This window comes from Callorhinchus milii, unplaced genomic scaffold (assembly GCF_018977255.1).
Source record: "Callorhinchus milii isolate IMCB2004 unplaced genomic scaffold, IMCB_Cmil_1.0 Scaffold12, whole genome shotgun sequence".
Classification (NCBI taxonomy): Eukaryota; Metazoa; Chordata; class Chondrichthyes; order Chimaeriformes; family Callorhinchidae; genus Callorhinchus; species Callorhinchus milii.
In genome coordinates this window covers 19,662,776-19,675,219 of record NW_024704753.1, presented here as the reverse complement: position 1 = coordinate 19,675,219, position 12,444 = coordinate 19,662,776, and the positions used below count along the sequence as shown (strand labels likewise).

Here is a 12,444-nt window from a genome sequence, read left to right as displayed (position 1 = left end):
GACAATCACAAGTTTCAGTCATGGCTGGAATAAATGAGTGATGTAGACTTCAAGGTCTTGGCTACTTATGCATTAATGGTAACTAATTAGAAACTGACATGGTGAAGCCATGATATTGTTTCTGTTAATACTACCTTTAAGTCTACAGACCCTTGCTGGAAACTGACAGTTCAACTCACAGAACAAATTTACTACAGTAGTATTTTGAATATGTTAATCAGTACGTCTGCCTTGCCAGGCTATGATAACTGACAAATTGTGGCACACTGGCGTGCTTTGCAACTAACATTTACCCTTAAAATTCTGGTGGGTTTGTGGACGCTTATGATGATGATGATGAAGAGACATAATGGAAAATACAGGACACCTTTTGTTCTGTGCCTAGACTGTTCTGTCAGACTTAGGAACTCATTGCAGAACTGGGAGCACTTAGAGGTTCATTTATTTTATTGAGAAGACTTAAATTTGTTCTAGTTTGCATGTTTCAATTACTTTGTTTTAAGTCACACCAGTTCCCAATTCTTCTGCACCCAATGATTTCTTTTTTTTCCACTAAATCCAGCCCCTGAATATTTTAAGTCGCTAATTTTGTTCCATCGGCTTTAGTTTAAGGATTTTGGTATTTACTTTTCTTGCTTTTTCTGTAATGTACAAATTTGTAAGCACTACACAAATATTGATTGTTTATGAGGTTTAAAATCTTTTTTTACATAAAAGAAAGATTCTACTACTTCAAGGCATGTAGCTTTTCACAAAGAGAAATACAGCAACTTTGAGGCTGTATTTTAATTCAAGTTTGAACTTAGTTAAGTGAACTAATGCTTAAACTGGATCCATGGATTGCTGGCATCTGAATGAACTATTATTGGTTAACTATGCTCTCTTGAGACTCAGATCATGGAATTAATACTGTTAACAGTAACTTGTTTCATTGTGTTCATTACACTTTAGGAAAGCTGTTCAATCTGCTTTTCTTCATGCTGTCAATCTAACATAAATAAATGAGAAACCCTTTAATGTTGAACTCAGCCATTAAGATTTTTTATTGCTGACGTGTGTATAGCAATACAAAGACTACATTGCGTTGTCTTTTCTAGATTTATTTTAGTAGTATTTAAATTAGTAATGATGGATGAATTTGTTCTCATCTCCTCAGCCGCTTCGTGCCTAATAAATGAGAGATAATAAACCACTGGTTTTAATGACCTGTTTAAATAACTTTAAATCTTAATTCACCACACAATGTCATTTATCTTGGCAAAAAAAATTATATTATAAATGCAATTTATCCATAAATTAATCGCTGTGCTCTTGTGTTATCCTCATGCTTAGAAATATGTTACACAAAGTCCAGCAGTTTCTATTCTATTCTATTAAAAATTTCAAAGTAACACAATGATACTTTATTCAATGATATGGTTGTATTTATATTGGTACCTTTGGTCAGTTTAACATCTAATACATCTTATTGGTATAAAACATCATTGCAAAGACATTTGGCATCCTTAGAGTAGTAATGCTGTATTTTTCATTGAATATGTTGGTGTATGATTTTGCTCTGTTTCATTGCTTGCCTTTTCCCTTACGTGCTTGATTTTTTCCCTTCCCCAAGATACCAATTAGGGATGATGGGAACCATAGGGTAGGCCAAACATTGTAGTGTTTTTTTTTCTCTCTCTCTCCATTTCCACCATTGCTTAAGAGTATATTTGAAGCCTAAAGTGTGAACTCTTTGGCTGCACATTATTCTGTGTGGTTGTTCATAGTATCTTCCCAGACTATTACAGTTCGTAAAGTTTTCTCTCTGTGTGTGAAACTACTCTACCTCAAAGCATGTGTGTTAGGTTTTGTTGTGTGATTAAAGTGTTTGTGTGTGTGTGTGTTCAGTAGACTGTGGAGTGCTGTGGTACAGTATAACGTCTCCGAAACAAAAGCAGTGATGTTCGTTCGTTTGTGGTTTGGCTCATTTTTCATTTTTTTTCCCATATAAAAGGCTCACGATGCAGAACAGGATGCTCGTTTGAACCCAGAGCTGGGTGAGAAAGTCAGACAACTTGAGAAAGATGTGGTTTACTACAAAGAGGAGTCTGGCAAGTCCCAGGCCGAGGTCGACCGTCTCCTCGAGATCTTAAAGGAAGTAGAGTCTGAGAAAAATGACAAAGATAAGAAAATAGCAGAACTGGAGAGGTAAGCACCAATTTTTTTTTAAAACCAGCGTAAAATGTAGAACCTAAGCAAGTTTAGACACTTTCCTTACATTGTCGGACAAGAATATTTTATTAAGCACCTGGGCAAGGCAAAAACAATGGTTAAAAACAAACTGTAAACAGCCCTGGGTTAACCTGAAATTTCCATTAGTTCATCATTAAGCTTCTCAATCTGCAGAAGGGCATTCAAACAGAGTTCAACTACGGTTGATGTCATGGAGGAAAAAGTCATCCTATTTGAAATGCTCACCTCATTCCCTCAATACTGTTTATCTAATTCCTCAGATTCCCGCTATGTTCCACACTTTCTCCTTCAACCTGGAGAATAGCCTGGAGGCCTGTTGACCAAGCCTCTGACAAGACATCTCTTAAACCACAAGAGACAGGGTGATTTATCCCCAAGTTTTCTCTCCCAGTACTCTGAAAAATCTATTGTTAGCATCAGCTACGCCCACCCCCCCTCCACCCCGCACTCCACCACCCTCATAAAACCATTAAGGAAAGTGACTCTACATGGGTATTATCTTCAATCACCCAGGTTTTGTTGCTATTTGGTATTGGATTCACTTTACATTTTGCAATGAAATTCATTTTTAGAGCATCTTATGAGGGAAAATAATATCACTGGTCATCACAACAAAGGTCTGGTTTGAAGACATTTGATCTCCACCTTCTAGATCTCAATGCTCCCACCTTCCAAATACAGCTTTGAGCTTGTTTAAAAATGAGTGCAGAACTTCCTGGGCTCACCTATCCTGTCACTGCTGTTAATTACCCTGTGGGTAAAGAAATGCTTCCTAGTATCTGTCCTGAAATTGCCCTTTTCAGCCTAAAACCCCTGTGCCTCTTGTTCTGCTGTCTGGGTACATCCCACATGAACAACATCAGATGCTGTATTCTCTTTACCAGTGTGTTCGAATGGTTATATTTTTACAATTAGGTAACGTGTAGGTTATTATACTGGAGAGAATTGTGCACTTCTGTGGGCTCTTGTTTCGTTCCTCTGTTCATTCGAGTGAACAAGTAGCTGGATTCTGTCTGCAAATGGCAATGGCTGATAGATTAATGAAGCCCCATTTAATCCTTGTGAAAACAATGCCTAAGAGATAGCCAGAGCTGCATTTTCCATGGACTGTGCAAAATAATAAACCCTGCAAACGCCCAGATTATTAATGATACTTTGCTTTGATCAGTTATTTTAACCAAATCAGTTAAATTGCATCAGTTTTTTAAATCTACAGACTAATGAAATTTAGTGTTTAGAAGAGAACAGAAATGAAGGGGATTGCTTTCATATACTGCGGTGGGGTGGGGGGGGAGGGGGAGAGGTGGTGGGGGGGCTGCTAATGATTGACGGGGTAGAGCACCAAATTGTCTAACAAACTTTCTAACAGTATTAATTGTTTTGGCCAACGGAGCAATTTGCTTTTTCTTCATTGGAAACTTTTTTGGGATTGGAGTAATGAGATTTTCGAAACGTAATACGTTTTATAATCTTATAAACCAGCTCCGTAATAATTCTGAACAACTATGTTTAGATAGAGACTCGAAGAGTTGAACAATCTAGATATGACGCTGCTGGTAAGTATTCCAAGGGACTTTACAAAGCTTTGATCATCAATCACAGTGTTGATGTGGATCTCAGTCTGGTCTGACTTTCTTTGATCCATATTAAACAGAGTCGCAATTTTCGTGAAAAGCTATCAAATATTTTAATAAAGACTTTGCTTTTGCTGCCGGTGGAAAATTCCAAATATTACCGTTCAGTCTTCAGGATAAAGAGTTGTAAATTCCTGTTAAAGTTCGAGTTGAACCCAGCCGATTCCCTACGTTTTCTTGATAATAATTTGATCTTTACAAGTTTAAAATATTACTTTTCTTTTCAAAATCTTAGAAAAGCAGCCAATTCTGTTGAAATCTGCTGTAGATTTATGGTTCTCAGTTTCGCACTGACCGTCCCATTGCTGACCTCTGTCAGTGCGAAGATGATTAATATTCTACAAGGTTATGTGCTACATATGAATTTTGGAGATTCCTTTATGAAATGTGAAGTGAAGACACATGGTTCTTTTGGATTTGCTGTTGAGCAAGATACTTTGCGCACAGAATATACAACTGTTTTAATGGGTTGAACAATTTAGACAAGCTTTTGTTTTGCTGTAGGTGATTGTGGTAAATTTGTAAAGTATATTGTAATTCATGTAAAGATCTCAAACCCGATGCCATGGTTTCAGTTCCCAAATGTTATTTGATAATTGGCTGGCACCGTAGTCCTGCCTTGATCCCTCTGATCAGTTTGACAGTCATCATAACCTGATTGATTTGCTTTGTGTAAGAAATAATACAGATTGGTTCTTACAGTTTCTAGGAAAGTGTTCCTTTCACGTTACCAAGCCCCATTCAAGCTTCCCACTCTGCGTGCGAATTCAAACTTAATTTTAATCGGGCAGCGTTTTATTACTGACAGATTAAGTGGACGCTTTTGAAGCTTTAAAAGATGGTGATTAACGGATCAGAAAACTTTTGTTACACACCCCCAAAAGAAGCCGTGAAATAACATTGGAACTTGCTCTTTGCAAGGAATAATACCAATTTGAATAATGGCCTGGCTTAAAAGAAATACTCTTGTTAAGTACGCATCTAAGGAAATAAAACAAGTAATTGGTCTAACCGTTTACCCGGAATGATCATGCTGTACAATTATAGAAAGTCCAGTTAAGTTAACCGTAAAATATGCTGGGACAAATCACATTGGTGTTTGCATCAGAGGAAATATAACATAATGTGTGTGTGATTTCTATATGAACTCAGAATGCTTATAGCATTGACGTGAAAAGAAAAATAAGTGAAAGGGAACTGTGCTATAGATCAGTGTATCCGCTTTCTAAAAGAACAGTGGCAAAAATATCCCACTTGTTTAGAGAATGTACAGGTTTCAATTCTGTTGTCACTCTTGTGTACTTCAGTTCACAGTATTACTTTCACAGTTAAAATTAAAATCCTTCCACAAAACCGTTCACTATTCTTCTGAATGGAATGGAAGTTGGAAGTGAACTTACCAGATAATGTTGGCCAAGATTTCAGGCAGCTGGAGATTTGTGCAATGGCTGCTGCTGCTTTCGCCCACAAAATATACAGTCAATACTTTTCACAGTATATCCTGTGAAGCGCTTTGAGACGTCTCAAAGACGTGATGAGGCACTTTATCAAATGCAAAGATTATTATTATTATTATTTATCCTGTAATAATTAGTCTTTGATGAGTTTGTATCCATTCATGCACCGCCATCCTAACCCAGGTTTGTTGCATGGAGATTCAGAACACAATGTGTATTGCTGATGTTATTGTGTTTTGTGTTTTCTATTGTATGATTTGTGAACTTGGTAAGTGTCGGTCTTGTTGACGAGAATCTTCTCCTCTTGTCCCCCCCCTGCTTCTGTTTGTCTCTTCCTGTCCAGTGGCAGAGCACAAGCTCAGCAGCACGTTTCGGTCTCAGCTCCACAGCAGATAGGGGGGTTGGTCTGGGATTTCTTGGGAAAGTGAGTGCTCTGCCCTGACATGCGTTGCCAATGCAATATATGCTCTGCTGTGTTTGCACATGCCCCTCCCGCCCAGCGTCTTGTCTACCTGGCGCTGGCGTTTCCTATCATTTGCATTTTGTTAAACATGCAGTGTCCTGTTTTGTTTCAGTAACTACCAATTCACAGCAAAGAAAATGCACAGTTTTCTTGCGTTCCCGCAGGATGGGAGCTCTCGAGTCACATCTGTGATGTATTAAGATTCCAAACGGTAATCACGGCCACGGAGATACAATAGCAAACGTCTACGGCTGAAATAGTTTCCTTTTCTCCAGATTTGATGGTGAAACACAGTTGCTGCAATAAACCCCAGAGCAGATGATTGTAAACACTGTTAGATGATGTCTTCCTCCCCTAAACCCAGACTAATTATCTAGATGTCCCTGTAGTAGGAATTCCAAAACTTGACAAAGGAATGGTGGCTGAAGGCAGGTTGTTGGCTCCTTGCCCACACACACACCTTCCTGTTATCTCAAAGTTCTCTGACCTTCTGAGGGAAGTGGTAGTCAAAACTAATGAGGAAACCAGTTGACAAAAATATGTTTGTGGCGTTTCTCACAGTACAACTGAGTGCCCGATAAGAGCATCTTCCATTGACCAATTCTGTTCAGTTTCCATTTACTTCTGACCACAGTAAATTGGGTTTTCAGCCTTTCGACAAGTCTTACATCAGACTCTCAACCATCTCCGGCTCATGTCTATTTGAAAGTTGTATGTAACTGCTGCTGATCCATTTTAACACCCACATTGGAGTCCTGTAACTTAGCGGTCAGAGCGCTCACCTCACAAGCAACAAACAGGAACCCGGTTGCTAGTCGATCGGCGGATTGCTTTTCCAGAGATAATAATCCCTTCAAAAACAATCAAACAAATAAACAAACAAACAAATATTATGATCACTCAATTCCACGACTGTTTGTGGGACGCTGCTCTGCACAATTGGCTGCCGCGTTTCGCCCACAAAATACACAGTCAATTCAATTTACAGTATATCCTGTGAAGCGCTTTGAGACATCTCGAAGACGTGATAAAGCGCTCCATCAAATGCAAGGATTATTGTTATTTTGTGAATGGCTGAGACTGTAACAGCCTGCAGAGTGATGCTGTCCATTCCAGTTTCACCTTGAATAGTTTGCTTGATCTCTAATCTGTGCACGATGTGTTAATGTCACAGATGTCGATCTACAACCTGATTTTCAAGGGCTTTTTAATGGTTTGTCACTGGCGACATTTATGTTGGTTCCAACCAACCAGATATGAAAACTTGAAGGCGGTAGGGAGGAAAATGGAAATAGATACCTACAGGATGAAGGCATCTTAAAATTTTTATGTGATCTCAATGTTCTCACTGCCATATGGCAGCTCTGATCAGTTATTTCCTGTAGGTTGCCATTTGTTTCCTTGTACAGTATTTCCATGGTGAGGCACAGTAGTCAATGCTTGAATAAACAAACTGCTTTACGATGCTTGAAAAGTTAAAGTAACGGAAGTAGATGGGAATATCGGAGAACAGGAAAGAATGGATGGCGGTGGATGGTAGAGAAATACTAGTAATAAAATATTGTACGTTTAAAGAGCGAAGAGGTAGTTGAATTAGAAATAAAGTAGAAGGCAGCGCGATCAACTATAGACTATACGAGGGAAAAATGGCTGGCTGGGAGCTCTTGATATTCCCTGGACCTGCTGGCTATTATCAGGGTTAATTCCCGTTTGGGACTGAATTTGAGTCTAGATTTTAGAGGTGAATTTGCAATGATTTAATTCCCCATCTCACTCAGTCGATGTGTCGAATCTCAACTTTGATAAATTTTCTCCAAAATAATACTTGATCGTGGCTTAATTTAGAAGTTACCGTCCTCCACAGTCAACTCAGTAGCTCAAATGGCTGAACACTTAACACCCCCACCCCACCCCAGTCAGGAGGGTGTGAGCTCAAGTCTGTGCACTGCTCAGGGGAAGGTTTCAGTTCTCAACTGGTTAGAGCATCATACAGAGGAAAGGAATTTTATCTCAGCGCAGTGGGGAGAGAAAAATAGCAGAACTTGGCTACATCCTTTGAATTATGCTTCAAATCAACCAATTGAGGAGCAATATCTACAGCAGACGTGGGCGTGGGGGAAGATGTGATCTTCTTCCAGTTTAAGAGAGAGATCTGCGGGGGGATAAATAACTGGCTGCACCAGGAAAATCCATTGTATGACTCGAAACCATTCCTAGACTTTCTGGAAATCACAAGCATCTGACTTAATAAACTCTATCAGCAAATAAGCTTAATGGAAAACTCTTAATGCTGAAAACTATACCTGTGCACACTTCAAAAACTTAGCCTATTTATATGCTACCACTCAAAATGGGACATTGCATTTATTATAATTTTTTTTAACAAAGGTGCATTCAATTGTGTTTTGTCTTTCTTTTCGGCTTCTGCATTTGTTTGTTTGTTTGTTTGTTTGTTTAACCACCTCAAATCAGTGGCAACATATATTTTTTCTTCACTCCCTCGTAGCCTTGATTCATTGAAGCCGGTTGTTAAAACACTGAGCTTTTGCGCTGCGGTGTTAAGCTGTTATTAATATGCTCGAGTGGAGCAGTTTATTCCAAAGCCACTTAAAAAAAAATAAACTCCTCGTCTTTCACAGTCATGGTAACTGCTTTACTAAAGATATATATAATTTTCGGGATGGCAAAGCTTCAATAAATGTTAACCCAGCAATAGTGTTGAGACTTTGTTCAGAATTTACTGAACCTCCATTTGTCTTCATTTATATCTTAGCGAACATTTCTGTCCAGGAGATGAAATAAAACAGAGTTCATTTATAAAAAAAAGTCATCGTTTATCTTCTGTACCGCAACCACCCCCCACCCCCTTGCTCCCCCCCACACCCTCCCAAAAATCAAATTCCTAAACATAAAGAATGATGCTATGTAAATAAAAGTGAGTCCAGAATTGAAGCACTTTATCATTATTATTGTTATTGTCCTTAACTACTGTGGGAAGAACCAGAGACTGGGGTGGCCCCGTCTGTCCCACTGTCCACCCCTATTCACTGTACCTTTGAGATAAATCAAGGAAGTGGGCGGGAGAGGTTAAGGGAGGGGGGGTTGATCATTGTTTGGTAGGTCAGGGATTAAGAGATATGGGAAGAAAGCGGGAAATTGGAATTGAAATGGATTAGTTGAGGCACAGATCAGCCAAGATCTAATTACATGGCGGAACAGGCTCGAAGGGCTGAATGGCCTCCTCCTATTCCTATGTTCCTATGGGGAGGGGGGGTGGGGTTGCAGTGTTCAATCACCTGGAGTCCTGTAGCTCAGTGGTTAGAGCACTCGCCTCGCAAGCGAAGGACACAGGTTCGATTCCCCGGTCAGGGCGAAAAATTAGGCAAGTTTCTTTACTCCACACACACGCCTCTGTTTACCAGCGGCAATTAGGAACCCGGTTGTTAGATGATTGGCGGATCGCTTTGTCAGGGGGTAATAATCTTTTCAAATAATAAATAAATACATAAATAAATGATGATTTGGTCACTTGATCACACCCGTTTGTGGGACACTGCTGTGTGCAATTGGCTGCCGTGTTTCGCCCTGAAAATATACAGTCAATTCACTTTGCAGTGAGTGATAAGGCGCTTTATCAAATGCAACGATTATTATTATTATTATTATTATTAAAGCTGTTACCATGATTCTTTGTAAACTGCACCTTACAAAAACTAGTGTGTGGAACTGAATGTGCATATGTGACAGTTCTAGGAAATATTCATGCTTCAAGTTATAGAATGTTGAATGGTTTAATTTAAAGGGCATGTCATTATTATTGTACAAGTGAGTCAAGCATCTGGATATTGTCAATGACCAAATATGTGTCGTATTGACTACCATAAAAGTCGTTCAGAGTTTCTGAACTTTTAATCTTACAAGTTTGGTTACTTTTTTTCATATATTGCCACGTTCTTTTAGAACACAGTAGATTTGAATGCTTTTTAAACTGCTTGTATTTGCATAATTATGTTGAATTAATCCTAAACTAATCTTTTCCCACATTATTCTCAACTTTCTCTGATATCTTCCGCATATCCTCCAACCTCTTATCTCGCTTGCTTCAACCAGCTTGGCTTCCAGGTCAGTATCTTCTGCTATCTTGTTCTCTTATGTGCCACTCATTCCCTTTCTAGCTTGTACTGTGTTTGGTAAGCTTTGTACTACTACTTGCTCAAACCGCATATTTCTGATCTGTCGTGAGATGAATTGAACATTACCGACTGCTACCATTTTTATGATCTTTCATAAATCCATTACTTTTACAAGTCGTACAGTTCTCAACAGACGGTTAGCACAACGATAAAGACGTCAGGTAATTGGCCTGTACATAATGATAAGGTACAGCCCATCCCCAGTAAAAACTGCACAGTGAAATACAGCAGTGATCCGAATCTGTTTATATTGTCATACACCAATGGTATTGGCGCACAAAAACATGGATTGATTTTAATTTATTCCAAAATTCCAAAAATTTTCTTGGATGAAGAATTAAAAAGCATAGATTCACACAGACCGTCCAACAGCAACAAAATGACATTTGTAAAGTGCTTTTCACGTCAGGAAGACATCCCAAGGTGCTGGACGGTCGGGGATCAGGACCCGAGTGTGGGCGGGTAGGGTTGGGATGAGGGAGGGCGGAGAGTGAGGAGGGCGGCTAAAGGAATGATCAAAAAGGAGGGTCTTGAGTTGTGCCCTGAAGAAGACGAGGGAGCGAAGCGAAGGGACTGTGGGATGGAGTTCCAAAGTGTGGGGGCAGAGAGGCCCGGCTTCCATTGGAACACGAAAGCAAGCCGCAAGGTATCATCTAGTCCGTGCCAGGGAGGAAGGAGGAGGGAGAGAGGGTTAATTGTGACTCAATTGCATGAAAAATTAAAAGTGAAAAAAAAATGAAACCTGTTTAGTTTGAAATTGTATTTTAAGAAACTTTTAGCCTGAAATAACAACTTTCCATCTTCATGATGTGGGAGGAAAAATATTAATAATAATTGTCACAATATGGTCACTCAATCCGCTGTTTGTGGGGACGCTGCCGCGCACAATTGGCTGCCGTGTTTCGCCCACAAAATACACAGTCAATTCACTTTACAGTGTATTCTGTGAAGCGATTTGAGACGTCTCGAAAATGTGATGAGGTGCGATATCAAATGTAAGGAATATTATTATTAATCCTGTGATAACTGTAAGTTACATAGCTACTCCACTTTGTACCTCTTAGGACTGAGTGCCTATTCGCCTACCGAAGGGAGGGAGGAGAGCTAGCTAGAAAATATTATATCCGTCATTCCTGAAGTCTCAATATTTGTTTAATGATAAGAATAGAAATGTTCCATTTCACTACAAATATGAAAAATAGGTAGTAGGAGGTGAGGATGGGGGAGAGGGGGAAAGGTTAGCCGTGGATGTCATTCCGACAATGAATGTTTGACATATATTCCTGATCTCATACACACAAATTGGCCTGAATGCATGTTATTGCTACAGAAACCCCAGAGTACTGTAGTTTCTTTCTGTTGCATACTCTTGTGACAGTGCAGAATATTTGGTACATAAGTCCATGCCTGGCTTAGACTGACCTAATAGATTTATATTTGATTATTTGAATCCTTCCCCAATTTTTTTATATAACCTGGATCTAACTACGAGTTTTTGTGGGACGCTGCTGTGCGCAATTGGCTGCCGGTTTCGCCCACAAAATATACAGTTAGTTCACTTTACAGTGCATCTTGTGAAGCGCTTTGAGACGTCTCGAAGACGTGATAAGACGTTCTATATCAAATGCCGGGATTATCGTTATATTAAACGACAATGACCATGCAAATAGCTCCATAACCTACTGTAGCGGTAACTGCACCCGTCACTATCCTTTAGACACTGATCTGCTATGCATTTCCAGTACTTTGTGTTGATTTATAGGCTGATCCTATCTGAAGTGCAGTTTCTCCCTAAATCTCAAATTGTTCCAGTAAAAGGGTTAAAGACAGCGGCTCGATGTCAACACGTCTCTGCAGCCAATCTCTGCAATATTCTTGTGAAGCGGGAGGGCGCTCGGCATGACCATTAAATTCTGAGACCCAAGAGCTTGCTGTTTGTTCAACCCTTAAAGCGAATTTAGCATCTCGCAACTTCAGTGGAGCGTGGATAAATGGCAGCTCTGTGGTTTGCAGAGCAGACTGAATGTGTTGACTGAAGATCATTACCTTAGAGGAAGAAAGAAAAGAGAGATGCGGACTTGTACTGCGGACTCGTACTTGTAAAATGAGCTAAAATTTGGATATAGGCGTCTTTTACAGGGGGTCGAACTAGGCCTAGCTGACTATGTTCAAGTAGCAGAGCATATCCTTATTGGTGAACCTTATTCCCTGCCAAATCCCCCTGAAGGAACTTGATTGACTAAACAGATTTTTAAAAAGTATTATTCACATCATTTTTTTCCCCAAAGTCACTCTATGGTCCTTTCCTCAACAGTGCTGCTAATTATGCAAGTAGCTCATGGCCAGTCTTCATTTATGAAACTGGATGGTGAGTGTTAGATGGCTTTTGGATCAGAGGGAACTTTGCACATAGGGATTGTCTCAGTCCACATATGCAGTTCCAACAAGTGTGGCTGGACAGTGAT

General features: G+C 39.6%; 1 protein-coding gene across 2 annotated transcripts in view; it reads left to right on the top strand.

Annotated features, from left to right (window-relative positions):
• LOC103176771 (ERC protein 2) overlaps positions 1-12,444 on the top strand; it is a 299,917-nt gene that overhangs the window by 138,990 nt on the left and 148,483 nt on the right. The window contains exons 12-13 of one of the 2 annotated variants that reach the window (XM_042339596.1): positions 1,994-2,187; positions 9,897-9,908. In XM_042339596.1, coding sequence (XP_042195530.1) covers positions 1,994-2,187; positions 9,897-9,908 — 206 coding nt within the window. The remainder of the gene's footprint in view (positions 1-1,993; positions 2,188-9,896; positions 9,909-12,444) is intronic. The other variant, XM_007890526.2, reaches the window with a different exon arrangement.